The sequence below is a fragment of the Salmo salar genome, chromosome ssa06 (genome assembly GCF_905237065.1).
Source record: "Salmo salar chromosome ssa06, Ssal_v3.1, whole genome shotgun sequence".
Lineage (NCBI taxonomy): Eukaryota > Metazoa > Chordata > Actinopteri > Salmoniformes > Salmonidae > Salmo > Salmo salar.
In genome coordinates this window covers 39742466-39769118 of record NC_059447.1, presented here as the reverse complement: position 1 = coordinate 39769118, position 26653 = coordinate 39742466, and the positions used below count along the sequence as shown (strand labels likewise).

Sequence of the window (26653 nt, the reverse complement as noted above, 5' to 3'; positions counted from 1 at the left end):
TCAAATCATACTACACTGGCTCCGATGCTGGTCGGATCTGGCAGGGCTAGCAAACTATTACAGACTACAAAGGGAAGCACAGCCGAGAGCTGCCAAGTGACACAAGCCTACCAGACGAGCTAAATAACTTCTATGCTCGCTTTGAGGCAAGTAACACTGAAACATGCATGAGGGCATCAGCTGTTCCAGACGACTGTGTGATCACGCTCTCCGCAGCCAACTTGAGTAAGACCTTTAAACAGGTCAACATTCACAGGGCTGCTGGGCCAGACGGATTACCAGGACGTGTTCTCCGAGCATGCGCTGACCAACTGGCAAGTGTCTTCACTGACATTTTCAGCCTCTCCCTGTCTGAGTCTGTAATACCAACATGTTTCAAGCAGACCACCATAGTCCCTGTGCCCAAGAACACCGAGGTAACCTGCCTAAATGACTACAGACCGGTACCACTCACATCTATAGCCATGAAATGCTATATCAACACCATTATCCCAGAAACCCTAGACCCACTCCAATTCGCATACCGCACCAACAGATCTACAGATGATGCAATCTCTATTGCACTCCACACTGCCCTTTCCCACCTGGACAAAAGAAACACCTATGTGAGAATGCTATTTATTGACTCCAGCTCAGCGTTCAACACCATAGTGTCCTCAATGCTCATCGCTAAGGACCCTGGGACTAAACTGGATCCAGGACTTCCTGACAGGCCACCCCCTGGTGGTAAGGGTAGGTAACAACACATCCACCACGCTGATCCTCAACATTTACATTTTTTTTTAACATTTTAGTCATTTAGCAGACGCTCTTATCCAGAGCGACTTACAGTAGTGAATGCATACATTTCATACAATTTCATACATTTTTTTTTCTGTGCTGGCCCCCCGTGGGAATCGAACCCACAACCCTGGTGTTGCAAACACCATGCTCTACCAACTGAGCTACAGGGAAGACACAGACGGATTACCAGGACGTGTTCTCCGAGCATGCGCTGACCAACTGGCACGGGGGCCCCTCAGGGGTGCGTGCTCAAATCCCTCCTGTACTCCCTGTTCACTCATGACTGCACGGCCAGGCACGACTAACACCACCATTAAGTTTGCCGATGACAAAGTGGTAGGCCTGCTCATCGACAACGATGACACAACATATAGGGAGGAGGTCAGAGACCTGACAGTGTGGTGCAAGGACATCAACCTCTCCCTCAATGTGATCAAGACAAAGGAGATAATTGTGGACTACAGGAAAAAGAGGACCGAGCACGCCCCCATTCTCATCGACGGGGCTGTAGTGGAGCAGGTTGAGAGCTTCAAGTTCCTTGGCGTCCACATCACCAACATGGTCCAAGCACACTAAGACAGTCGTGAAGAGGGCACGACAAAACCTATTCCCCCTCAGGGGACTGAAAAGACTTGGCATGGGTCCTCAGATCCTCAAAAGGTTCTACAGCTGCACCATCGAGAGCATCTTGACGGGTTGCAAGGCACTACAGAGGGTAGTGTATACGGCCCAGTACATCACCAGGGCCAAGCTTCCTGCCATCCAGGACCTCTATACCAGGCGGTGTCAGAGGAAGGCCCTAAAAATTGCCAAAGACTCCAGCCACCCTAGTCATTGACTGATCTCTCTGCTTCCGCATGGCAAGCGGTACCGGAGCGCCAAGTCTAGGTCCAAGAGGCTTCTACCCTCAAGCCATAAGACTCCTGAACAGCTAATCAAACGGCTACTTGCATTGCCGCCCCCGTCTCTTCTATGCTGCTGCTACTCTGTTATTATCTATGCATAGTCACTGTAATAACTATCTACATATTACCTCAACATTGGTGCGCCTGCACATTGACTCTGTACCGGTACCGTCTGTATATAACCCAGCTATTGTTATTTACCACTGCTCTTTAATTATTTGTTATTCTTATCTCTTACTTTTTTTTGGGGGGGGGGGTTCTTAACTGCATTGTTGGTTAAGGGCTTGTAAGTAAGCATTTCACTGTAAGGTCTACACCTGTTGTATTCGGCGCATGTGACAAATACAATTTGATTTGACTATACACACACATGTACACATGGATTTTGGACTGTATATATGTGGTAGTGGTGGAGTAGGGGCCAGAGGGCACACCGTTTGTTGTGAAATCTGTGAATGTATTGTGTTTTTAAAGGCTGACTGGCTCTCGTTCAGGCAAATGAGAAACAAGTGCACTCAGGCTATCCAGAAGGCCAAAGTTAGTTACTTTAAGGAGCCATTCTCTCTCTGTGGGTCTAACCCCAAGAAGTTCAGAAAAACTATTAAAGACCTGGAGAATTAACACCCCTCACAGCTGCCCATATCCCTTAAAGTTGATGATGTGGTTGTTACTGACAAGAAGCACATGGCTGAGCTCTTTAAATCACCACTTCATTAAGTCAGGATTCCTATTTGACTGAGCCATGCCTCCTTGCCCGTCCAACATTTCCTCATCTCCCACTCCTTCTAATGTGACTAGCCCCGATGCTTCTCCCTCTTTTTCCCACTGCTCCGCTACAAAGTTTCTCCCTGCAGGCGGTCACTGAGTCCGAGGTGCTAGAGGAGCTCCTGAAACTTGACCCCAAAAAAATAATCTGGGTCAGATGGTTTCTTCTTTAACCTGTTGGGGGTAGGGGGCAGTATTTACACGGCCGGATAAAAAACGTACCCGATTTAATCTGGTTATTACTACTGCCCAGAAACTAGAATATGCATATAATTATTGGCTTTGGATAGAAAACACCCTAAAGTTTCTAAAACTGTTTGAATGGTGTCTGTGAGTATAACAGAACTCATATGGCAGGCAAAAACCTGAGAAGATTCCTTACAGGAAGTGCCCTCTCTGACCATTCCTTGAGCTTCTTGTCTCTGTTTATTGAAGACTGAGGATCTTTGCTGTAACGTGACACTTCCTACGGCTCCCATAGGCTCTCAGAGCCCGGGAAAAAGCTGAATGATATCGAGGCAGCCCCAGGCTGAAACACATTTGCGCTTTTGGCAAGTGGCCGATCAGAGGACAATGGGCTTAGGCGCGTGCACGAGTCGACCCCATGCTTTATTTTCTTTCGTCTTTTTACCTAAACGCCGATTCCCGGTCGGAATATTATCGCTTTTTTACGAGAAAAATGGCATAAAAATTGATTTTAAACAGCGGTTGACATGCTTCGAAGTACGGTAATGGAATATTTAGAATGTTTTTGTCACGAAATGCGTCGTGCTCGTGACCCTTCTTTACCATTTGGATAGTGTCTTGAACGCATACGAACAAAACGCCGCTATTTGGATATAACTATGGATTATTTTGAACCAAACCAACATTTGTTATTGAAGTAGAAGTCCTGGGAGTGCATTCTGACGAAGAACACCAAAGGTAATAACATTTTTCTTATAGTAAATCGGACTTTGGTGAGTGCTAAACTTGCTGGGTGTCTAAATAGCTAGCCCTGTGATGCCGGGCTATCTACTGAGAATATTGCAAAATGTGCTTTCACCGAAAAGCTATTTTAAAATCGGACGAATCGAGTGCATAGAGGAGTTCTGTATCTATAATTCTTAAAATAATTATTATGCTTTTTGTGAACGTTTATCGTGAGTAATTTAGTAAATTACGTCACATGCTAATGTAAAAAGCTGGGTTTTGATATAAATATGAACTTGATTGAACAAAACATGCATGTATTGTATAACATAATGTCCTAGGGCTGTCATCTGATGAAGATCATCAAAGGTTAGTGCTGCATTTAGCTGTCTTCTGGGTTTTTGTGACATTATATGCTAGCTTGAAAAATGGGTGTCTGATTATTTCTGGCTGGGTACTCTGCTGACAATCTAATGTTTTGCTTTCGTTGTAAAGCCTTTTTGAAATCGGACAGTGTGGTTAGATTAACGAGAGTCTTGTCTTTAAAATGGTGTAAAATAGTCATATGTTTGAGAAATTGAAGTAATAGCATTTCTAAGGTATTTGATTCCACTGGCTGTTACGTAGGTGGGACGATTTCGTCCCGCCGACCCTAGAGAGGTTTTAAACATTCATGAAAATACAAGTGTCTTACATTGTTTAAAAGCCTAACTTCTTGTTAATACAGCTGCTTTGTCAGATTTCAAAAAGGCTGTACAGCGAAAACATACCATGGTGATAAAGAAATCACTTACCTTTGAAGATCTTTCGCTTTTTGCAATCCCAAGGGTCCCAGCTACATAACAAATGGTCCTTTTGTTCGATAAAGTCCTTTATATACCAAAAGTCAGTTTAGTTGGCGTGCTTGATTCAGTAATCCACCGGGTTCCCTTGTTCAAAATGAATCCCAAAGGTTACCAATCCCAAAGGTTACCAAAGTCAAACAACATTTCTAATCAATCCTCAGGCACCCTAATATGTAAATGATAAAATTTAAGACGGAGAATAGTATGTTCATTACCGGAGATAAATAACGAAGTGTGCACCACAACACAACAGCCAAAATGGGAGCCACTTAGAAAAACTACAAATTCTAGCTCATTTAAAAAAGAACAAGCCTGAAACTCTTTCTAAAGAATGACATCTACTGGAAGCCCTTGGAACTGCAATCTGGGAGGTATAACTTTGATATGCCCATAGACAGCCATTATAATGAGTGGTGAGCTAAAAAAAAAAAAAACTCAGTTCTGTTATATTCACAGACATTATTTTAACAGTTTTGGAAACTTCAGAGTGTTTTCTATCCAATGCTACCAATTATATGCATATCCTAGCTTCTGGGCCTGAGTAACAGGCAGTTTACTTTGGGCACGTCAGTCATCCGAAATACAGAATACTGCCACCGGACCACAAGTTAACCTACTAAAGAAGCCAAAAGCCGTTAGGTGAGTTTTTACACTAACTTGGTTGGCTGGCTACTCAGCTGTCTACTTTCTCAACTTGTGTATTCCAAATGTCATGGACTTTATACGGCTATTGCTTTAGCTACCTAGTTATTTTTCTCTGCTTTTGATTATAGCTAGCTGACTTTTCTGAACTTTCATTATGGTCAGCTTCATAGATTGTAAATCTTGCTCGTGCATCCTATCTGATCTACTGCTTCTCTGTAGTCAGGTCTATTTCAAAATGCACATTGATTTACCTGCAAATTATGTTTTTCTCACGATGGTCTTCCGAGCCTGAGGCTCTGATGACACTGCCTAATGGCAACACTGATGCAGTTATAGGAGGGCATTTGGCATCCATACTGAACAAAAATAGATGTAATTTGTTGGTCCCATGTTTCATGAGTGGAAATAAAAGATCCCAGAAATGTTCCATATGCACAAACAGCTTATTTCTATGAAATGTTCACCAACTTGTTTACATCCCTGTTAGTGAGGATTTCTCCTTTGCCAAGATAATCCATCCACCAGTGGCATATCAAGAAGCCGATTAAACAGCATGACCATTACATAGGTGCACCTTGTGCTGCGCACAATTAAAGGCCACATTAAAATATTAAGTTTTGTCAGACAATGCCACAGATGTCTCAAATTGAGGGAGCTTGCAATTGGCATGCTGACTGCAGGAATGTCCACCAGAGCTTTTGCAAGAAAATGGAATGTTAATTTCTCTAACATTAGCTGCCTCCGGCCTCAACTGCAGACCACGTGTAAACATTGTCTGAGACAGCCAGATTTGCAGAGAACCTAACATGTATTTTGTTTCAACAGGCTATTGATGGCACTTACATTGACAAGAAATGCCCCATAACTGGAAATGTCTCCATCCGTGGTCGTATCCTCTCCGGTTAGTCTTTACATTTCCTTGCTGTTTGTTTTTGGTTTGGATGTAAAAGTCAGCTTTGGCATTTAGAGCCCTTTATGACCAACTGTTTTCTCACTGAACTGCAAATTATGTTTTTCTCATGATGGTCTTCCAAGCCTTCTGGTTATGACGACAATGCCTTATGGCATTACTGATGCAACGACCCAAACCCCCTGCTCACCGGTCTACTCCTATCCCTAGATCAGTGCTTAGATGTATTCTAAGATTGACCACACATTGACCTGATTCTGCCTTTTCAGGCGTGGTGACCAAGATGAAGAGGACCATCGTCATCAGACGTGACTACCTGCATTACATCCGCAAATACAACCGCTTTGAGAAGAGGCACAAGAACATGTCGGTCCATCTCTCACCTGCCTTCAGGTAAGAGGATCTCTGTCATACTGTTGAGCCTTTCCAACCTCTCTTCCTTGCATGCGTTTTTCTGACCAGGCTGTATCAGATAATTGGCTGATCATACCTTTCCTACTGCAGGGATGGCTGTAACTCACTGTTGCACTACAGTTGAAGTTCCATTAAATCAGATTTGATGTTGGCTGCAAATGTTTCTCACGATCTTCCAAGCCCATGTGGCTCTGACGACACTGCCTAATGGCAACACTGATGCAGTTGTCATACCAAGAAAAGCACAGCTTAATAATGATCGCAATCCATAAATCATTCTTATTTTATGTTCATATTAAAACATACAAAACCAACAAGTGTCACTGCAAAAATATTGTTTTGGGGGACAAGTGTTAACAAAGATAGAAAGTGTAGAAATGTGAACAAAATAAAAGCAATTTATTGTAGAAAAGAAAAGGACCAAGGCACTGACAACTTAACAAATAAGGTAACTTCATTATTTCTTTTAACACATTAACAAGGTGTATAAAAATAGAATTTGATTGAAGGATTATGGTCTGCTTTTAAATAGCCCACCATAGAATACAGTACTTGGAACACAATGCTGAGGTAAACATCTGAGCGGACAGTGTGTCTGCAGTAGAATTGCACAAACATGTACCTGCAACATCTGATCTTATGATCACACATGCACATATAAATTATCAGACACCCCAAAATGCATACTCCAGCAAAGAGATACCATGAAGAGACGGAGGGAGAGAATGATCAGATAGGAAAAAGGAGAGACTCAATGGAAGAAAAGTGCAACAGAAAAAAAGCACAGCAGGAAAGCATAGGAGATTCTCATGGCTAACCTGATGGGGGGGGAAATTAATCAGTTCATAAGACTTAATCAACCAAATATCATGCAGTGACTTGTTTGTAAGAAATTTAAAAAAAAGATGTGCCCAGGCCGAGTCTCTACACATCTCGTTCCATCCTTCTCTCTGTATGTGCGGTCAAGAGCCGCTCACATTTTTCAGCGGTGTAGGGAACAGAGGTAAAGAACCTTGAATCTGACTCAATCCTTTGCGATGGAGGGCAGGAAAGAGGAGTGGTTGATCAGGTCTAAACATTGCCGTTTTTCCATCCAACTCTATTTTTCCTCACCTTTTCCTTCCCTAGAAACATCTTCCATTCACCCCCACATGTCTGCCTCTACTACCCAGTCTTATGTCCCACCCCTTAATGTCCTTCTCTCAGGCTCTCCACCCCCTCACATCTTGCGGATGACTAGCACAGTGGTAAGAACTCCAGCGAGGAACACCCCCACGGTCTGCCAGGTGGGAGTGCCAAAGTAGGAACGAATTCCCTCCTAAGAATTAGGAAGAGACACCATTGTCTTCAACCATCACCACAATTTCAAAAAGACATTTGTAAAAAAACATGAAACTTGTAAGTCAATGTGGGGAAAGCACATCTACTGATTCCTTACCCAGCCACCCTGATCCCTAATCCAGTTGATCACATGATCTCGCAGGTAGTCTGTAGCCCAGCTGATAATGGTTCTGATGATGTCAGGGACCTTGGTCAACAGAGCCTGAGGAGAGAAAGACGATGCCGTCTTATTGCACAATGAAGAAGCCAACTCACCCCAAAACGTGTAAATTGCAGTTCCATTCTAAGCGCTGCAGTTTACAAAACAGTGAATCTATTCCGACTGAGATGAGCCCTGTTTCCTTTGTCTAACGGAGGACAAGAGAGCGAGAGAATGATTGAGGGAGAAAGGAGAGCTAAATAAAATACTACCACTGATAACACTCACCTTGATGACCAGCCGACAGGCAAAGTAGAAGAGTGCCACCACCCTGCCCCAGTTGAACTTTCCATCAGAGAAGATCTCACGGGCCACTCTCATAAAAACCTCATGGCTGGGCTGGAGTGCAGTATCATTTAACATACTGAAGGGGAAAACGAGATGCTCTGAGTATTGCACAAATTCCAGAGGTCAATTTAAAGTGAATATCTATTCAAGCAAAGAGCTGGAGTCCCTTTCTAAGTCCTTGGTTTAAGATACCTTTGGAGCTGCGTATTGCCATCCAGCTCATTTCCAATCTGCTCCAGGCACAGGACCAGCTTCTTGTGGTTGGGGTCACACAGCTCACTCCCAATCAACTGGGTCCGTGACATTGACAACCGAGTCCTGCTGTCAGCATGGTGACGAACCCGCTCGTAGATTAAACTGCGAAAAGAGGGTCCCGGGTAAACAACTAGCTAGTATATCGTGGACTACAGGAAAAGGTGGGTCGAACAGGCCCCCATTAACCTCGACGAGCTGGAGTGGAGCGGGTTGACAGTTTCAAGTTCCTTGGTGTCCACATCACCAACAAACTATATGGTTCAAACACACCAAGACAGTTGTGAAAAGGGCGCGATAACACCTTTTCCCCTTGAGGAGACTGAGAAGATTTGGCATAGGTCCCCAGATCCTAAAAGTTCTACAGCTGCACCATCAAGAGCATCCTGACCGGTTGCATCACTGCCTGGTACGGCAACTGACCGTAAGGTGCTACAGCGGGTAGGGCGTGCGGTCAGAAACATCACTGGGGCCAAGCTTCCTGCCATCCAGGACCTATATACGTGGTGTCAGAGGAAAGCCCCCAAAAATTGCCAAAGACGACAGCCACCCTAGTCAGACTGTTCTTTCTGCTACCGCACGGCAAGCAGTACCGAAGCACCAAGTCTAGGACCAAAAGGCTACTTAACAGCTTGTACACCCAAGCCAAAAGACTGCTGAAAAATTCATCAAATGGCCACCTGGACTATTTACATTGACCATTTGGTAAATATTTTCTTAACTCTTTCTTGAACTGCATTATTGTTTAAGGGCTTGTAAGGTCTGTTGTATACCTGTTGTATTCTGCACATGTGACAAAGTTTGATTTGATATGTTATCCTTCTCTAATGAATTGGTATATACAGCCTGAAACAGAGTGCAACATCTTATAAAACGTTCAGCCAGAATGTTGAATGAAATTACATTTCAACTTACTCTACTGGTTGTCTGTGCAGTTTGTCCTTCAGACGCTCGAAATTTGAGACAAAATATCCACATAAGTGTTGTTTACCACACTTTTTAGAGAGCTGGTAGGTTTGCCCTTGCCAGATGAATGCGAGCCACGTTTGGTCTTTGGTTCACTGACGCTTGGCTATTGTGCAAGTGTTTACGTCGCATCTGTCAGTAGAATGAAAATACACACCAGAACCATATACCTACCGGCTCTCTAAAAAGTCTGGTAAACAATACTTCCCTGTGGAAATTTTGATCTAAATTCCGTGTGGCTTAAAACCTCTTAAGGATCGGTGTCCCGTCTACAGGACAGTTGTTGCTCGATATACATAATGTGACTACGTCATTTTAAACAACACTTTTTTTCCGGTACACATGTCTTATATGGGCAGAAAGCTTATTCTAACTGCATTGTCCAATTTACAGTAGCTATTACAGTTTAAAAATGCCATGCTATTATTTGAGGAGTGCACAACAAAACAATTATCACGGCGACAGGTTTGATAGATTCATCTTTTCTTTTTTACAAATATCAACAAACAAAAGAGGAATAGTCACATGCAAACAAGCATACAATTTACATTGCCAGGAATCCTAAACAAACAAATCATATTCAATAATACAAGTTTTAATTGCCTTTTTGTTTTTCATTTGTTAAAGTAGTGCCATTGTTTAGACTCATTTATAAAGTGAAAAAAGTTAGGTTTAGACCATTTGCATTTGTGAATATGAAATTTACCTAGTATTATTAGCAGTTGAATTAAATATACTACATCTTTATCTGTCAGAATTTCTGAAATAAATCCTATCAAAACCATTATAGTACAACCGGTCCTATTTTTTTGTAACAATTCTGTATGTCAATCCAAAAACATTCTACTATAAATACAGGCAAAAAACAAATGCAAAATGGTCTCTTTCTCCATTCCACAGAAATCAGTTATTCAATTCAGCTTGAATCTTTCCAAAACATGTTTCACAGGATAAATTCTATGTAACATTTTAAATGAAACTTCCTGTACTTTGTTACTGATACAATATTTGTTAGCAATTTTCCATGCTTTCCCCCATTGTATATCACCATAGATATTTGACCAAAATAATCTTGCTGAGGGAATTGTAGTATCAAACAATATTCCTAATCTGTTTATTACTACATTTATCTTTGATGTTAATATTGCCAATGAATATATTTTCATGTAAATCAAAGTAATTACACCTTGCTTTTAAGGAAGCCGGTAACTCCCCTTTTTCTATTGATTCTTGAAACAGCAAGAATGAAAGGAATCATTGAATGCTTATTAAACCATCATTTCCAGGGGACCTATTGTCCTTAAAGCTTTTAATAGTCTTCTCAATTTCAGATAACTCATCACAAAAATCCCTGAAATCATTATCTTAGCAATGTTTGCTACATTGTCTAAGAAAAGATCTATATTGGAAGTTGGCTGGGCTGATGTATACAGATTCTGATAAAACTGGGAAACATGCTGAGAGATTTATTTTGGATTTTCATTAGGAGTATTATTAATTTACATATGGAAATCTTTTCGCCTGCCCTCTTTTCTAAATTAAAGAAATATTTTGGATTTCTCTCTCCCTCTTCCATCCATTTTCGTCCTGATCTTACAACCGCTCCCTGGGGCCTTTTCCTCGTAGATAGTCTAACTGCATTTGCAATGATGATAGCTCCAGTAATTCCTGATTAGTTAGTTCAGTTTTTTAAGTATGATGTCATATTCCCTTCTCTCTTGGCACGAGCAATTTCTTTCCCCATTGAAATACCCAAAAGCCTTTATTACATTTTACTAGCTCCCAGTAACTTCCAAACGTATTCATAACACAGGCACAATTCTAGTATTTATCAATAATTCCTGCTACTTCATTCTCTAGTAAAGACATTCATTTTCCAGTAATCTTTACTAACTTTTTTGTTGTTGACAAACCGTGCATATTTATCTTTATTGAGATCCCTTTGTGGTCTGTTAGTCTCGATTGAACCATCGATTTTATCAACCTTGTCAGCCATATCTTCAGATATCAGCCAGAAATCAATACGGGATTGTATGATAGATTCATATCTGAAGGTAAGTAACTACTTACGTGATGTAATCTTGCCCTGATTTGTCATCCTGAGGGTCCTAGAGATAAAATGTAGTGAAGTTTTGTTTGATAAAATCCTTTTTCATATCCTAAAAACAGTCCATATAGTATGCACAATCGATTTTATATCCACTCATTCAACTTGCAAAGAAAGAAATGTGAAAATTGAACGCTAAATGTTTCAACCAGTCAAATTAGGTTGGTATTTATTCCTCAAACACTCTAAAAAGTAACCAACCTTTGCTATATCATTCTGCATTCAGTATATCCTCGGAAAGCCAATTTTAGCCAGGAAGGCATGACATAGTCAATCCAGTGAACAATCTTTGTCCAATGACCACCTATCGTTTTGAAACCTAGATAGCTGTGCTTTACAGAAACCCTTTGCGGTTGCGAGTCGAGATTTATGCAAGAGCAGGTCACAAACTAGGTGTTTTGCAAATGTTGAACTTACAATATGGCTACTAATACTGGAAAAGCTAAAAGTCCAAGTATAGAGGTTGGATGATATTCTAGCAGAAATCTACCGGGACAGTGTCAGTTTAGACAACATCTGAAGGAGAGGACGCGACCTTAGACTGGTGAGTGAAATACGTTTCTTTTTCTATTCTCATGCTAATGCAGTTTGAATGGTTGCATATTATTAATTTGATTTCTGAAATTTTCTTTGATTGCTAAATGTATATCGTTAATGAGATGTGTGTATGAATAGCAAACAAGGCACTCGAAAGGCACAACATGTCAAAGTCAACCTACAATACACATTGGGCTCCCGAGTGGCGCAACACTGGGCTGCATTATATCCGGCTGTGATTGGGAGTCCCGCACACAATTGTCCCAGCGTCGTCAGGGTTTGGCGTCATTGTAAATAAGAATTTGTACTGACTTGCATAGTTAATTAAAAAAAGAATAGGTATACACTTCACCACAGTGTTCCTCTATATGTTTATTTGATGTATTGCTAAAATAAAGGCTCAAAATAAAACTTGTTCTCACTTTTTTTAAATTTTTTATCTTCAAATTGTGGTTAAGACTGATTTCAGAGACCACATTCGAGTTCTCCCCCCCCACAACAAACCACCACCTAGCGTTGTCAATACCTAGCCAGTCTACAATTAGAGGATGGTAAGTGCTTTACAGCAGAAAGAGACTTGGGACCAGCAGCACAACCTTGTGTAGATGGGGTTCTAAATACTTTAATCAGTGTGTACAATTTCTTAACTTTGTATGGTTTTTGATGTGTTCACTTGTGACATTAGATCAGTGTTGGCTGCTAACTTGGACCTTAAATATTTCACTTCTGTGTTTGGAGACGTTGGATCAGCATTCTTGTCGCGTATCCTGTTAGTACATTTTATGTAGGGGAGCTAATGATCCATCATGCATGACATTACTGGGAGTGTGTAAACGTGTATATTTTATTAGTATAGCATTTTTGTATGTTTTCTGTAGTTATGTTTTTAAATTTGCCACTTTGGAACATTTTGGGCAAATCTTGAGGGACACCTGGGTGACTTCATACTAAATGTCATGTTGCTTGCTCATTCTTGGAGTGATCAGTCTGGAACTTTGCACATACACTGTTGCCCTCGTGGACACCATCTAAATTACCTCCAGCTTCCTAGCTGAATGTGTGGTTTTTCTTTTTCATGTAAAAAATGATACAACTAAAAATAGAAAACATTTGTTTTCCTTTATTATCTTATACCAGATCTATTGTTATGTTCTCCTACATTAAATTCACATTTCCAAACTTCAAAGTGTTTCCTTTCAAATGCTATCAAGAATATGCATATCCTGGCAGTTAGATTTGGGCATGTCATTTTAGGCGGAAATTGAAAATGGCCTGCTCTTAAGGACAAACCGCACAGACAACTGATATGTACCAATTAAATTGTGTATTACAGCCTGATTTAAATCAGACAAATGTGAATAAAGATCAAATTCAGGAGTAAACATGAAGGTATACTCACTCTGTCAGTAATTCTTCCCCCAGTTCTAGTACCTGATCAGTTCCATTACCTGAGAACACAAAGCAGCACTGGAGTTAGTACTACCAGGACATAAACCAAGGGCAGGTAGAGGCAATAAGACAATGCCTATGTGTGGGTAGTCTGGCAAACACTGAATTCTTGAAGTCCTCCTGACTGAGTCACGTGGGTAGCGTCAGCCAGGCTAATGTATGAGTGTCTCAAATGGAAACTGGGCAGTCATAAATATATTATGTAATGGGCTAAACATGTTTGAAATGTGACACACAGATATTCTTGAACAAGTAGCTACTGAAGTATGCATGTCTCATGACCAGTTCAGTGTGACAATGTGAAATAAAGTTAAAACACCAGCTGGCTCATTTTCAGAAGTTGACTTGTCAGCTGACATTAGTAAAACGCTGGGCTGGTCCAAGTAGTAAGGCTAGTTGTCTATGATGTTTCTGGAATGACGTATGAAGTACAAAGACTCAGACTGCCACATCTGGCCCTCCCACCCCTACATGAGGGCAGCTCCCACTCAGCCCAGTCCAAGCACTTCTGTGTCCTAGCACCCCAATGGTGGAACCAGCTTCTCCGTGAAAACAGCAGAGTCCCTGCCCATCTTCTGAAAACATCAAACCCCAACCCCTAATGACTAAATGTAACAAACACAGCTAGCTAGCACTCACATACTAGTCTGATGAATCAGTCTAATACACAATTAAAGTCCAGAACAGACTATGGAAGGCTCACAGTACTACATGGAACTCTGTTCCACATCAAGTAACTGATGCAAGCAGTAAAATTCCATTTAAAAAACATAAAAATACACCTCATGGAACAGCGGGGACTGTGAAGCAACACAGGCACAGACATGCATACACGATAACATGCGCACTGAGGAAAATGGCGCCGGAGGGGAGGGCTGCCGTTTTATCGGCTCTAAACCAACCATGCTATATTGTCTTTCTTTTTGCATTGTTTCTAACTTGTTTTGTACATAATGTTGCTGCTACCATCTCTTATGACCGAAAAGAGCTTCTGGACATCAGAACTGGGATTACTCACCTCAAATTGGACGAGTAGTTATTTTTCAATGAGTCGGACGCGAGGGGTATACTGCAGACACCCGACCAGGCCCCGATTCCCGTGATTCGCTGGAGAAGGAAACTGAGATTCTGTGGCAAAAGATCAGGGTACCATGCAAGGATCAGTCGGCGAGTGGCTAATCTGCCCTTGCCTTCCATCCTGCTAGCTAACATTCAAATCGCTGGAAAATAAATGGGACGAACTGAAAGCACGTATATTCTACCAACAGGACATTAAAAACTGTAATATCTTATGTTTCACTGAGTCTTGGCTTAACGACGACAATAACATACAACTGGTGGGTTATACACTATCGGCAGGACAGAACAGAAGCTTCTGGTAAGACACTGTGCGGGGGCCTATGCATATTTGTAAATAATAGCTGGTGGACGATATATAAGGAAGTCTTAAGGTTTTGCTCATCTGAGGTAGAGTATCTCATGATAAGCTGTTGACCACACTACCTAGAGAGATCTGTATTTGTCGTAGCTGTCTACATACAACCACAGACAGAGGCTGGCACTAAAACCGCACTCAATGAGCTGTATTCCGCCATAAGCAAATAGGGAAACACTCATCCAGAGGCGGCGCTCCTAGTGGCCGGGGACTTTAATGCAGGGAAACTTAAATCAGTTTTACCTAATTTCTATCAGCATGTTAAATATGCAACCAGAGGGAAAAAAAATTCTAGACCACCTTTACTCCACACACAGAGACGCGTACAAAGCTCTCCCTCGCCCGCCATTTGGCAAATCTGACCATAACTATCCTCCCGATTCCTGCTTACAAGCTAAAATTTAAGCAGGAAGCACCAGTAATGCTAAACTACAGAACTGTTTTGCTAGCACAGAATGGAATATGTTTCGGGATTCTTCCGATGGCATTGAGGAGTACACCACACCAGTCACTGGCTTTATCAATAAGTGCATCGAGGATGTCGTCTCCACAGTGACTGTACGTACATACACCAACCAGAAGCCATGGAATTCAGGCAACGTTCGCACTAAGCTAAAGGGTAGAGCTGCCGCTTTCAAGGAGCGGGACTAACCCGGAAGCTTAAGAAATCCCGCTATGCCCTCCGACGAACCATCAAACAGGCAAAGCGTCAATACAGGACTAAGATCAAATCATACTACACTGGCTCCGATGCTGGTCGGATCTGGCAGGGCTAGCAAACTATTACAGACTACAAAGGGAAGCACAGCCGAGAGCTGCCAAGTGACACAAGCCTACCAGACGAGCTAAATAACTTCTATGCTCGCTTTGAGGCAAGTAACACTGAAACATGCATGAGGGCATCAGCTGTTCCAGACGACTGTGTGATCACGCTCTCCGCAGCCAACTTGAGTAAGACCTTTAAACAGGTCAACATTCACAGGGCTGCTGGGCCAGACGGATTACCAGGACGTGTTCTCCGAGCATGCGCTGACCAACTGGCAAGTGTCTTCACTGACATTTTCAGCCTCTCCCTGTCTGAGTCTGTAATACCAACATGTTTCAAGCAGACCACCATAGTCCCTGTGCCCAAGAACACCGAGGTAACCTGCCTAAATGACTACAGACCGGTACCACTCACATCTATAGCCATGAAATGCTATATCAACACCATTATCCCAGAAACCCTAGACCCACTCCAATTCGCATACCGCACCAACAGATCTACAGATGATGCAATCTCTATTGCACTCCACACTGCCCTTTCCCACCTGGACAAAAGAAACACCTATGTGAGAATGCTATTTATTGACTCCAGCTCAGCGTTCAACACCATAGTGTCCTCAATGCTCATCGCTAAGGACCCTGGGACTAAACTGGATCCAGGACTTCCTGACAGGCCACCCCCTGGTGGTAAGGGTAGGTAACAACACATCCACCACGCTGATCCTCAACATTTACATTTTTTTTAAACATTTTAGTCATTTAGCAGACGCTCTTATCCAGAGCGACTTACAGTAGTGAATGCATACATTTCATACAATTTCATACATTTTTTTTTCTGTGCTGGCCCCCCGTGGGAATCGAACCCACAACCCTGGTGTTGCAAACACCATGCTCTACCAACTGAGCTACAGGGAAGACACAGACGGATTACCAGGACGTGTTCTCCGAGCATGCGCTGACCAACTGGCACGGGGGCCCCTCAGGGGTGCGTGCTCAAATCCCTCCTGTACTCCCTGTTCACTCATGACTGCACGGCCAGGCACGACTAACACCACCATTAAGTTTGCCGATGACAAAGTGGTAGGCCTGCTCATCGACAACGATGACACAACATATAGGGAGGAGGTCAGAGACCTGACAGTGTGGTGCAAGGACATCAACCTCTCCCTCAATGTGATCAAGACAAAGGAGATAATTGTGGACTACAGGAAAAAGAGGACCGAGCACGCCCCCATTCTCATCGACGGGGCTGTAGTGGAGCAGGTTGAGAGCTTCAAGTTCCTTGGCGTCCACATCACCAACATGGTCCAAGCACACTAAGACAGTCGTGAAGAGGGCACGACAAAACCTATTCCCCCTCAGGGGACTGAAAAGACTTGGCATGGGTCCTCAGATCCTCAAAAGGTTCTACAGCTGCACCATCGAGAGCATCTTGACGGGTTGCAAGGCACTACAGAGGGTAGTGTATACGGCCCAGTACATCACCAGGGCCAAGCTTCCTGCCATCCAGGACCTCTATACCAGGCGGTGTCAGAGGAAGGCCCTAAAAATTGCCAAAGACTCCAGCCACCCTAGTCATTGACTGATCTCTCTGCTTCCGCATGGCAAGCGGTACCGGAGCGCCAAGTCTAGGTCCAAGAGGCTTCTACCCTCAAGCCATAAGACTCCTGAACAGCTAATCAAACGGCTACTTGCATTGCCGCCCCGTCTCTTCTATGCTGCTGCTACTCTGTTATTATCTATGCATAGTCACTGTAATAACTATCTACATATTACCTCAACATTGGTGCGCCTGCACATTGACTCTGTACCGGTACCGTCTGTATATAACCCAGCTATTGTTATTTACCACTGCTCTTTAATTATTTGTTATTCTTATCTCTTACTTTTTTTTGGGGGGGGTTCTTAACTGCATTGTTGGTTAAGGGCTTGTAAGTAAGCATTTCACTGTAAGGTCTACACCTGTTGTATTCGGCGCATGTGACAAATACAATTTGATTTGACTATACACACACATGTACACATGGATTTTGGACTGTATATATGTGGTAGTGGTGGAGTAGGGGCCAGAGGGCACACCGTTTGTTGTGAAATCTGTGAATGTATTGTGTTTTTAAAGGCTGACTGGCTCTCGTTCAGGCAAATGAGAAACAAGTGCACTCAGGCTATCCAGAAGGCCAAAGTTAGTTACTTTAAGGAGCCATTCTCTCTCTGTGGGTCTAACCCCAAGAAGTTCAGAAAAACTATTAAAGACCTGGAGAATTAACACCCCTCACAGCTGCCCATATCCCTTAAAGTTGATGATGTGGTTGTTACTGACAAGAAGCACATGGCTGAGCTCTTTAAATCACCACTTCATTAAGTCAGGATTCCTATTTGACTGAGCCATGCCTCCTTGCCCGTCCAACATTTCCTCATCTCCCACTCCTTCTAATGTGACTAGCCCCGATGCTTCTCCCTCTTTTTCCCACTGCTCCGCTACAAAGTTTCTCCCTGCAGGCGGTCACTGAGTCCGAGGTGCTAGAGGAGCTCCTGAAACTTGACCCCAAAAAAATAATCTGGGTCAGATGGTTTCTTCTTTAACCTGTTGGGGGTAGGGGGCAGTATTTACACGGCCGGATAAAAAACGTACCCGATTTAATCTGGTTATTACTACTGCCCAGAAACTAGAATATGCATATAATTATTGGCTTTGGATAGAAAACACCCTAAAGTTTCTAAAACTGTTTGAATGGTGTCTGTGAGTATAACAGAACTCATATGGCAGGCAAAAACCTGAGAAGATTCCTTACAGGAAGTGCCTATTTTAAAATCGGAAATAGCGAGTGCATAGAGGAGTTCTGTATCTATAATTCTTAAAATAATTGTTATGTTTTTTGTGAACTTTTATCGTGAGTAATTTAGTAAATTCACGGGAAGTTTGCGGGGGGGTATGCTAGTTCTGAACGTCACATGCTAATGTAAAAAGCTGTTTTTTGATATAAATATGAACTTGATTGAACAAAACATGCATGTATTGTATAACATAATGTCCTAGGGTTGTCATCTGATGAAGATCAAAGGTTAGTGCTGCATTTAGCTGTGGTTTGGGTTTATGTGACATTATATGCTAGCTTGAAAAATGGGTGTCTGATTATTTCTGGCTGGGTACTCTGCTGACATAATCTAATGTTTTGCTTTCGTTGTAAAGCCTTTTTGAAATCGGACAGTGTGGTTATATTAACGAGAGTCTTGTCTTTAAAATGGTGTAAAATAGTCATATGTTTGAGAAATTGAAGTAATAGCATTTCTAAGGTATTTGAATAACGCGCCACGGGATTCAACTGGCTGTTGAGTAGGTGGGACGATTTCGTCCCGCCGACCCTAGAGAGGTTAAGGTTGCTGCCCCTATCATCGCCAAGCCTGTCTCTCCTTTCTGGTGAGGTTCCCATTGCTTGGAAGACAGCTACGGAGATCAAGCTGATCCTAACTGTTAAAGGCCTATTTCTATTTTTCCCTGTTTATCAAAAGTGTTGGGAAAATGTGTCAATAATCAACTGACTGGCTTTCTTGATGTCTATAGTATTGTCTCTGGTATGCAGTCTGGTTTCCGCTCAGGTTATGGATGTGTCACTGCAACCCTAAAGGTCCTCAATGATGTCACCATTGCCCTTGATTCTAAGCAATGTTGTGCTGCTATTTTTATTGACTTGGCCAAAGCTTTTGATACGGTAGAACATTCCATTCTTGTGTGCCGGCTAAGGAGTATTGGTGTCTCTGAGGGGTCTTTAGCCTTTTTTGCTAACTACCTCTCTCAAAGAGTGCAGTGTATAAAGTCAGAAAATCTGCTGTCTCCGCCACTGCCTGTCACCAAGGGAGTACCCCAAGGCTCAATCCTAAGCCCCACGCTCTTTTCAATTTACATCAACAACATAGCTCAGGCAGTAGGAAGCTCTCTCATCCATTTATATGCAGATGATAGTCTTATACTCAGCTGTCCCCTCCCCAGATTGTGTGTTAAATGTTCTAAACCAAAGATTTCTTAGTGTCCAACAAGCTTTCTCTAACCTTAACCTTGTTCTGAACACCTCCAAAACAAAGGTCATGTGGTTTGGTAAGAAGAATGCCCCTCTCCCCAGAGGTGATTACTACCTCTGAGGGTTTAGAGCTTGAGGTAGTCACCTCAAACAAGTACTTGGGAGTATGGCTAGACAGTACACTGACCTTCTCTCAGCACATATCAAAGCTGCAGGATTAGGTTAACTCTAGACTTGGTTTCCTCTATCGTAACCGCTCCTCTTTCACCCCAGCTGCCAAACTAACCCTGATTCAGATGACCATCCTACCCATGCTAAATTACGGAGACATAATTTACAGATCAGCAGGTAAGGGTGCTCTCGAGCGGCTAGATGTTCTTTACCATTCGGCCATCAGATTTGCCACCAAAGCTCCTTATAGGATACATCACTGCACTCTATACTCCTCTGTAAACTGGTCATCTCTGTAAAACCCGTCGCAAGACCCACTGGTTGATGCTTATTTATAAAAACCCTCTTAGTCCTCACTCCCGTCTATCTGAGATATCTACTGCAGCCTTCATCCTCCACATACAACACCCGTTCTGCCAGTCACTTTCTGTTAAAGGTCCCCAAAGCACACACTTCCCTAGGTCGCTCGTCTTTTCAATTAGCTGCAGCTAGCAACTGGTACGAGCTGCAACAAACACTCAAGCTCAACAGTTTTATCTCAAACTCTTCATTCAAATACTCAATCATGGACACTTACTGTCAGTTGTGGCTGCTTTGCGTGATGTATTGTGTCTCTACCTTCTTGCCCTATGTGCTGTTGTCTGTGCCCAATAATGTTTGTACCATGTTTTGTGCTGCTCCCATGTTGTCATGTTGTGTTGCTGCCTTGCTGTGTTTTTGTCTAAGGTCTCTCTTTATGTAGTGTTGTCTCTTGTTGTAATGTGTGTTTTGTCCTACATTTATTTTTAATCCCAGCCCCCGTCCCCGCAGGAGGTCTTTTGCCTTTTGGTAGGCCGTCATTGTAAATAAGAATTTGTTCTTAAGAAACTTGCCTAGTTAAATACAAATAAATAGATTTTAAAATTGTATTGACTGCCGTAATTTTGCTGGACCCCAGGAAAAGTAGCTGTTGCCTTAGCAGCAGCTAATGGGGATCCATAATAAATACAAAATTGGTATATACAGCCTGAAACGAATGCCTGCAAAACCGTGTAAATGTTCCTTGACAGAATGTTGAATAAAATTACATTTAAATTTACTGTACCGATTGTCTGTGGTTTGTCCTTCACCTGCTCGAGATATGAGACAAAATATCTTGTATATATTGTTAAACCAACTTTTTAGAGAGCCAGTAGGTATATGGTTCAGTACCAAGGTAGCTATTGAACCAAGCATGCCATGAAAATTGTATATTCTAAACCAGGGAAGGATGGTGGACAATCCAGAGCTTTTTTGTGTCAATTTTTAAAAAAAAATTATACACACAAAGGTGTCGATTGTTCTCCATCCTCCCGATTCAGAATATCTCATGGCATGCTTGGTTCAATAGTGAAAACGAAGCCACTCCTCTGTTACCATTTTATATTTGGGCTCCTGAGTGGCGCAGAGGTCAAAGGCACAGCATCTCAGTGCAAGCGGCGTGACTACAGTCCCTGCTTCGAATCCCCTGATTCAGAATATACAATATTCATTGTCATGGCATGCTTGGTTCAATAGCTATTGACGAGTGAAAACCGAATATCCAACATAATACAAATGATTGGGCTGTCGCAAGTCGCAGTTGTAAATGAGAATTTGTTCTCAACTTGCCTACCTGGTTAAATAAAGGTGAAATATTTTTTGGGTTTAAATATACCAATTGTTTATTACATACTATCACATACAGGCTTTAAAGCTAGCTTGATGAGAACAGGAAACAAGTTAACACTTTTCCCCCAGTTGAACAGCTAGATAACAATAATGTAGCTTTCCTAGATAGTTTACCAAGTTATGTGTAAGGGCATGTTTCAGAGATGGGATGGCTGGGTGTTATGTTAGCTGGCTAGCTCGACACGCCTGGGTCATACCGGCAACAAACAAAAGTTAGCTAAATCGTGACAAATACTTTTCGTTCCGGCTCACGATAATTACGATATCAGTACCACGGTTCCGTATCGATTGTGTTTATCATAGTTATATCACTTACCTGAATCGCCTCCTCCCGACGGCGCTGCCATCTTGTACTAAGATTACTTTGAATCTGCTTCCGCCTGCAGTCATGTGACATATGTTTACAGCACCAGAGGAGTGGCTTCGTTTTGCTCGTTCACGAATGCCAGCTTGCAACAGCACTATGCAGAGGGCCGATAGCATTTGTGAGTAGTCAACTTACAAAAGACTAAGACTATAGCAAGTTTAATTAGCAATGAATACAAACATTTTGACACAAATGGAATCCAACGTTCCGCTTCTGCCTTACCCTTTCTTAAACGTCATATCCTGTCCTTTCTGACTTCTGTCCGTCGCGCGCATGCTTAGTTCTCTTTACGACTCGGCTGGCAAAGATGGCGGACGCACAAGTACGTTCAACAAAAAGCGTGGCGAAATGAATGTGCTTTTTAGATAGAAAAAGAAACATCATGGCATTGTAGCCTACAATAAATAGCGTTTGTTAAGCGAAGAGCATGCGATTGAAGTATATCAAAGTTGACTGGGCCCTTAACGGTCTTATTTAATTCGACTATCACGTTCCAGGCCCTGTGCTGTCTGGTGCGCTTTTTCGGAGATCCAGTAGGAAGTCTGCTAACTAGGCCTTTACAGCTTTTGGCGCATGCTTCATCTGTAGTTAATAATCGAAATGTACAGACTAGATAAATGTATGCGCGAGAAGCTTGGCGTACTGGGAAAGCTATAGCCGTTAGGTTAGTTTATACGCGAATTTGGCTAACTAGCCAGATCACCGGTTGGTTGGCTAAACTCAGCGGTCTACTTTCTCAACTTGTATATTCCAAATGTTATGGACTTTTTATGGCTATTGTTAAGTTAGCTACCTAGTTATTCATAACGTTCATTATGGTCAGCTTCATAGATTGTAAATCTTGCTAGTGCATCCTGTCTGATCTACTGCTTCTCTGTAGTCAGGTCTATTTCAAAATGCACATTGATTTACCTGCAAATGATGTTTTTCTCACGATGGTCTTCCTAGCCTATGAGGCTCTGACGACACTGCCTAATGGCAACACTGATGCAGTGTAACTTGAAGATGGGTCTTTTCAGATCCATGATGGAGCGACGGGTTAGTGTCGGCATAGATCAGTTTTTGACCTGGTGTTATGTATTTTCCCCACAGACGGAGAGGGCTTATCAGAAGCAGCCAACCATCTTCCAGAACAAGAAGCGTGTTCTGGTTGGTGAAGGTGGCAAGGAGGCCAAGGAGAAGCTCCCACGCTACCACAAGAGCGTTGGGCTAGGCTTCAAAACTCCAAGAGAGGTAACTTACCCAACGACCTAAACTATCCTAAAACTACAGTTGTGCTCCTTATGGGCAGTATGATTCATCTTTGAATACAGCCTTGTATCTAGTAGTCAATTAGCTTGTATAGTAACTGCTTTTTGCAAGCTGCAAATGATGTTTTTCTCACGATGGTCTTCCAAGCCTGAGGCTCTGACGACACTGCCTAATGGCAACACTGATGCAGTTATAGGAGGGCTTTTGGCATCCATACTGAACAAAAATAGATGTAATTTGTTGGTCCCATGTTTTATGAGTGGAAATAAAAGATCCCAGAAATGTACCATATGCACAAAAAGCTTATTTCTATAAAATGTTGTTCAAACTTGTTTACATCCCTGTTACTGAGGATTTATCATTTGCCAAAATAATCCATCCACCTGTGGCATATCAAGAAGCCGATTAAACAGCATTATCATTACACCGGTGAACCTTGTGCTGGGCGCAATTAAAGACCACACTAAAATATCACGTTTTGTCACACAATGCCACAGATGTCTAAAATTGAGGGAGCTTGCAATTGGCATGCTGACTGCAGGAATGTCCACCAGAACTTTTGCAAGAAAATTTAATTTTCATTTCTCTACCATAAGCTGCCTCCAACGTCGTTGTAGAGAATTTGGCAGTATGTCTAACCGGCCTCAACTGCAGACCACGTGTAACCATTGTCTGAGACCAGCCACCCTGACAGCTGAAACGGGTATTTCTGTCCAAACCCCTTTTGTGGGGAAAACTTATGGGTCTGGCTCCCCAGTGGGTGGGTCTATGCCCACCCATGGCTGTGCCCCTGCCCATTCATGTGAAATCCGAAGATTAGGGCCTAATTAATTTTTTTCAATTGACTGGTTTCCTTATGAACTCAACCTCAGTAAAATCATTAATTGTTGAATGTTGGGTTTATTTTTGTTATTCTTACCTGGGTTTGAGAATTTTGGAAGGATTTGCAGAGAACCTAACATTTTGTTTCTACAGGCTATTGATGGCACTTACATTGACAAGAAATGCCCCTTCACTGGAAATGTCTCCATCCGTGGTCGTATCCTCTCCGGTTAGTCTTTACATTTACTTGCTGTTTATTGTTTTTGGTTTGGATGTAAAACAGTCAGCTTTGTTTTCTCACTGAACTGCAAATGATGTTTTTCTCACGATGGTCTTCCAAGCCTTCTGGTTATGACGACACCGCCTTATGGCATTACTGATGCAACGACCCAAACCCCCTGCTCACCCTATTCAACGGTCTACTCCTATCCCTAGATCAGTGCTTAGATGTATTCTAAGATTGACTGCACATTGACCTGATTCTGCCTTTTCAGGCGTGGTGACCAAGATGAAGATGCAGAGGACCATCGTCATCAGACGTGACTACCTGCATTACATCCGCAAATACAACCGCTTTGAGAAGAGGCACAAGAACATGTCGGTCCATCTCTCACCTGCCTTCAGGTAAGAGAATCTCTGTCATACTGTTGAGCCTTTCCAACCTCTCTTCCTTGCATGCGTTTTTATGACCAGGCTGTATCCAATAATTGGCTGATCGTGCCTTTCCTACTGCAAGGATGGCTGTAACTCACTTGCACTACAGTTGAAGTTCCATTAAATCAGATTTGATGTTGGCTGCAAATGATGTTTTTCTCACGATGGTCTTCCAAGCCCATGTGGCTCTGACGACACTGCCTAATGGCAACACTGATGCAGTTTGGCCTACCTATCACATGAGATGGCACATTGGTTTCCGTGTTTCTAAATTTCCCTTGGATTATCTTGACGTTGTCATACCTCCAAAAGCAGTGCCTTGGTGACTTCAGGATTATGCTCCAATAATGCCCTCCTTTTCTCTGCAGAGACGTCTCTGTCGGAGACATTGTTACCGTCGGAGAGTGCCGACCCCTCAGCAAGACAGTGAGGTTCAACGTCCTCAAGGTCACAAAGGCCGCTGGAGCCAAGAAGCAGTTCCAGAAGTTCTAATCTAGGATGTGCAGGAGATGAGACCAATTGACAGGAAGGCTTTCTTTCTAGGCTGACCTGCTCTGTTGTATCTGAAATAAAGAATGTTCTGTATCTTGGTCTTCTGGCCTGTCTTTTGTAAAATAATTGTTTGTATAATTCAAAGGGAGCCTTTGCCAATTAACTGAAATGAGTGCTTTGTTTTGTGTAATGGCTGAGGCTGATTTATTGAGCGTTCTGCTGGACAGTTCTTTCCGTTGTCCATCCGTCAACTGATGACTTCCATTCAAAAAAAAACATTGGCTCAGCCATAATTTTCCAACTATCGTGTTCCTGTAGCGTTGTGAACGTGAAATTGGTGTCTCCAGCCACAGGGCCATTAGCCTGTCTTTTTTTAAAGCCTGAGTTTTTCTTGAAGTAGTAATGAAACTCCAGCACAGTGATCTAGCTGCTCCACAAATGTATAGGTTCTTACATAAATGTAATTGTAAACAAGATCAAATTTAATGTCAAATGCGCTGGATACAACGGGTGTAGACCTTACAGTGAAATGCTTGCTTACCAGCCGTTAACCAACAATGCAGATTTAAGAAAAGGTTGAAGTATTTACTAAATAGACTGAAGTAAACATAAAATTGAAAAATAACAGCAACACAGTAACCAGGCTATACGGGGGCACCGGTTAGTTCAGGTAATATGTACATATAGGTAAAGTGAAACAGTAGTAGCAGCAGTGTAAAACAAAAAAAAAAAAGGGGGGGAGAAACTGTCAAAGCCTTTCGGGACCTAGTCTTGGCAATCCGGTACCGCTTGCTGTGTGGTAGCAGAGAGAAGTCTGACTAGGGTGACTGGAGTTTTTGCCAATTTTTAGGGCTTTACTCTGACACCACCTGGTATAGAGGTCCTGGATGGTAGGAAGCTTAGCCCCGGTGATGTACTGGGCCGTACGCACTACCCTCTGTAGTGCCTTGCGGTCGGAGGCCGAGCAGTTGCCATACTATGTGGTGATGCAACCAGTCAGGATCCTCTCGATGGTGCAGCTGTGGAACCTTTTGAGGATCTGAGGACCCGTGCCAAATCTTTTTATTCACTTAAAGATCAATTAAATTGTGGACCGTCAAGACAACCAGTGTGATGGAGTTTCTTTTTCATTTCGGTATATTCGTTAGTGTTGCACATTTTTTTTGCAGTGGAAACATTTATGCCCAACAATCGTTTTGCAGCAAACTAGTTTCTATTGGACTAATTCAGGTAGGTCCCCCTAGTTTATTTCCGTTTGGTTCCTAGAGTAAACTGATCCCTACCTGAATCTTTTCAATAAACTAGCTTTTGTTGCAAAACGTTTTCTGTTTGGAGCAAACGGTTTCTGTTGCAGATCGTTATACTTAGGCATACTTTAGTTTTATTGTCATGGGATCTGCAATGATCTGATAATCTAGGCTGGTTGTATTCAAATCTGTTTGTAGGTGCAGAGTACTGCTGGTTTTCTGTTTTACTTGATAAGTTGTGTCCATCCGGTATCCCAGGTCTAAATCACAGAGACTGTTATTTTAATTTTGTTTTATTTTTTTGGTTCAATGAAAGTCAATGAACTAAGTAGACTAGAACCAGCTGCTATTGCGTTGGTGTCTATGGGGGAGACACCCAGTTAAGTAGATTGGAACGTATCATTTTTTCCAATGATAAATGTCCTG

General features: G+C 42.4%; 2 protein-coding genes, 1 long non-coding RNA gene and 6 other non-coding genes across 11 annotated transcripts in view; 8 read left to right on the top strand and 1 right to left on the bottom strand.

Moving 5' to 3' along the window:
- Positions 1–4834: 4834 nt before the first annotated feature.
- LOC123743444 (uncharacterized) lies at positions 4835–7004 on the top strand. Of its 2 annotated transcripts, none has more exons than XR_006770233.1 (4): positions 4835–4849; positions 5681–5756; positions 6035–6158; positions 6270–7004. It is a non-coding gene; the product is annotated as an uncharacterized lncRNA (long non-coding RNA). The 2 variants fall into 2 exon arrangements; XR_006770232.1 differs by having other exon boundaries at positions 5976–6158.
- LOC123743608 (small nucleolar RNA SNORD35) lies at positions 5108–5189 on the top strand. Its single transcript, XR_006770464.1, has one exon. It is a non-coding gene; the product is annotated as a small nucleolar RNA SNORD35 (small nucleolar RNA).
- LOC123743605 (small nucleolar RNA SNORD35) lies at positions 5856–5938 on the top strand. Its single transcript, XR_006770461.1, has one exon. It is a non-coding gene; the product is annotated as a small nucleolar RNA SNORD35 (small nucleolar RNA).
- LOC106607328 (apoptosis regulator BAX) overlaps positions 6560–26653 on the bottom strand; it is a 78346-nt gene continuing 58252 nt past the window's right edge. The window contains exons 1-7 of one of the 2 annotated variants that reach the window (XM_014204188.2): positions 21984–22000; positions 21711–21855; positions 13269–13317; positions 8200–8364; positions 7948–8083; positions 7618–7722; positions 6560–7497 (exon numbers count right to left, since the gene is read on the bottom strand). In XM_014204188.2, the coding sequence (XP_014059663.1) occupies positions 7399–7497; positions 7618–7722; positions 7948–8083; positions 8200–8364; positions 13269–13317; positions 21711–21741 (585 nt within the window). In that variant the 5' untranslated portion in view covers positions 21742–21855; positions 21984–22000 and the 3' untranslated portion in view covers positions 6560–7398. Of the gene's footprint in view, positions 7498–7617; positions 7723–7947; positions 8084–8199; positions 8365–13268; positions 13318–21710; positions 21856–21983; positions 22001–26653 lie in introns of those variants that run through there. The other variant, XM_045720553.1, reaches the window with a different exon arrangement.
- Positions 22063–25073, top strand: rs11 (40S ribosomal protein S11). Its single transcript, NM_001123538.1, has 5 exons — positions 22063–22083; positions 22854–22994; positions 23988–24063; positions 24329–24458; positions 24857–25073. The coding sequence occupies exons 1-5, from the start codon at positions 22069–22071 to the stop codon at positions 24978–24980; spliced, it is 486 nt and encodes a 161-aa protein (NP_001117010.1). The 5' UTR covers positions 22063–22068; the 3' UTR covers positions 24981–25073.
- Positions 22675–22758, top strand: LOC123743601 (small nucleolar RNA SNORD35). The gene has a single exon (XR_006770457.1). It is a non-coding gene; the product is annotated as a small nucleolar RNA SNORD35 (small nucleolar RNA).
- On the top strand, positions 23125–23206 carry LOC123743604 (small nucleolar RNA SNORD35). Its single transcript, XR_006770460.1, has one exon. It is a non-coding gene; the product is annotated as a small nucleolar RNA SNORD35 (small nucleolar RNA).
- Positions 24141–24223, top strand: LOC123743603 (small nucleolar RNA SNORD35). The gene has a single exon (XR_006770459.1). It is a non-coding gene; the product is annotated as a small nucleolar RNA SNORD35 (small nucleolar RNA).
- On the top strand, positions 24631–24714 carry LOC123743602 (small nucleolar RNA SNORD35). The gene has a single exon (XR_006770458.1). It is a non-coding gene; the product is annotated as a small nucleolar RNA SNORD35 (small nucleolar RNA).

Excerpts from the sequence above, each read along its gene's own strand:
- rs11 (NM_001123538.1), top strand. Across the intron at positions 22,995-23,987 it reads GCTTCAAAACTCCAAGAGAG|GCTATTGATGGCACTTACAT; the intron begins GTAACTTACCCA and ends TTGTTTCTACAG. Across the intron at positions 24,064-24,328 it reads CCGTGGTCGTATCCTCTCCG|GCGTGGTGACCAAGATGAAG; the intron begins GTTAGTCTTTAC and ends CTGCCTTTTCAG.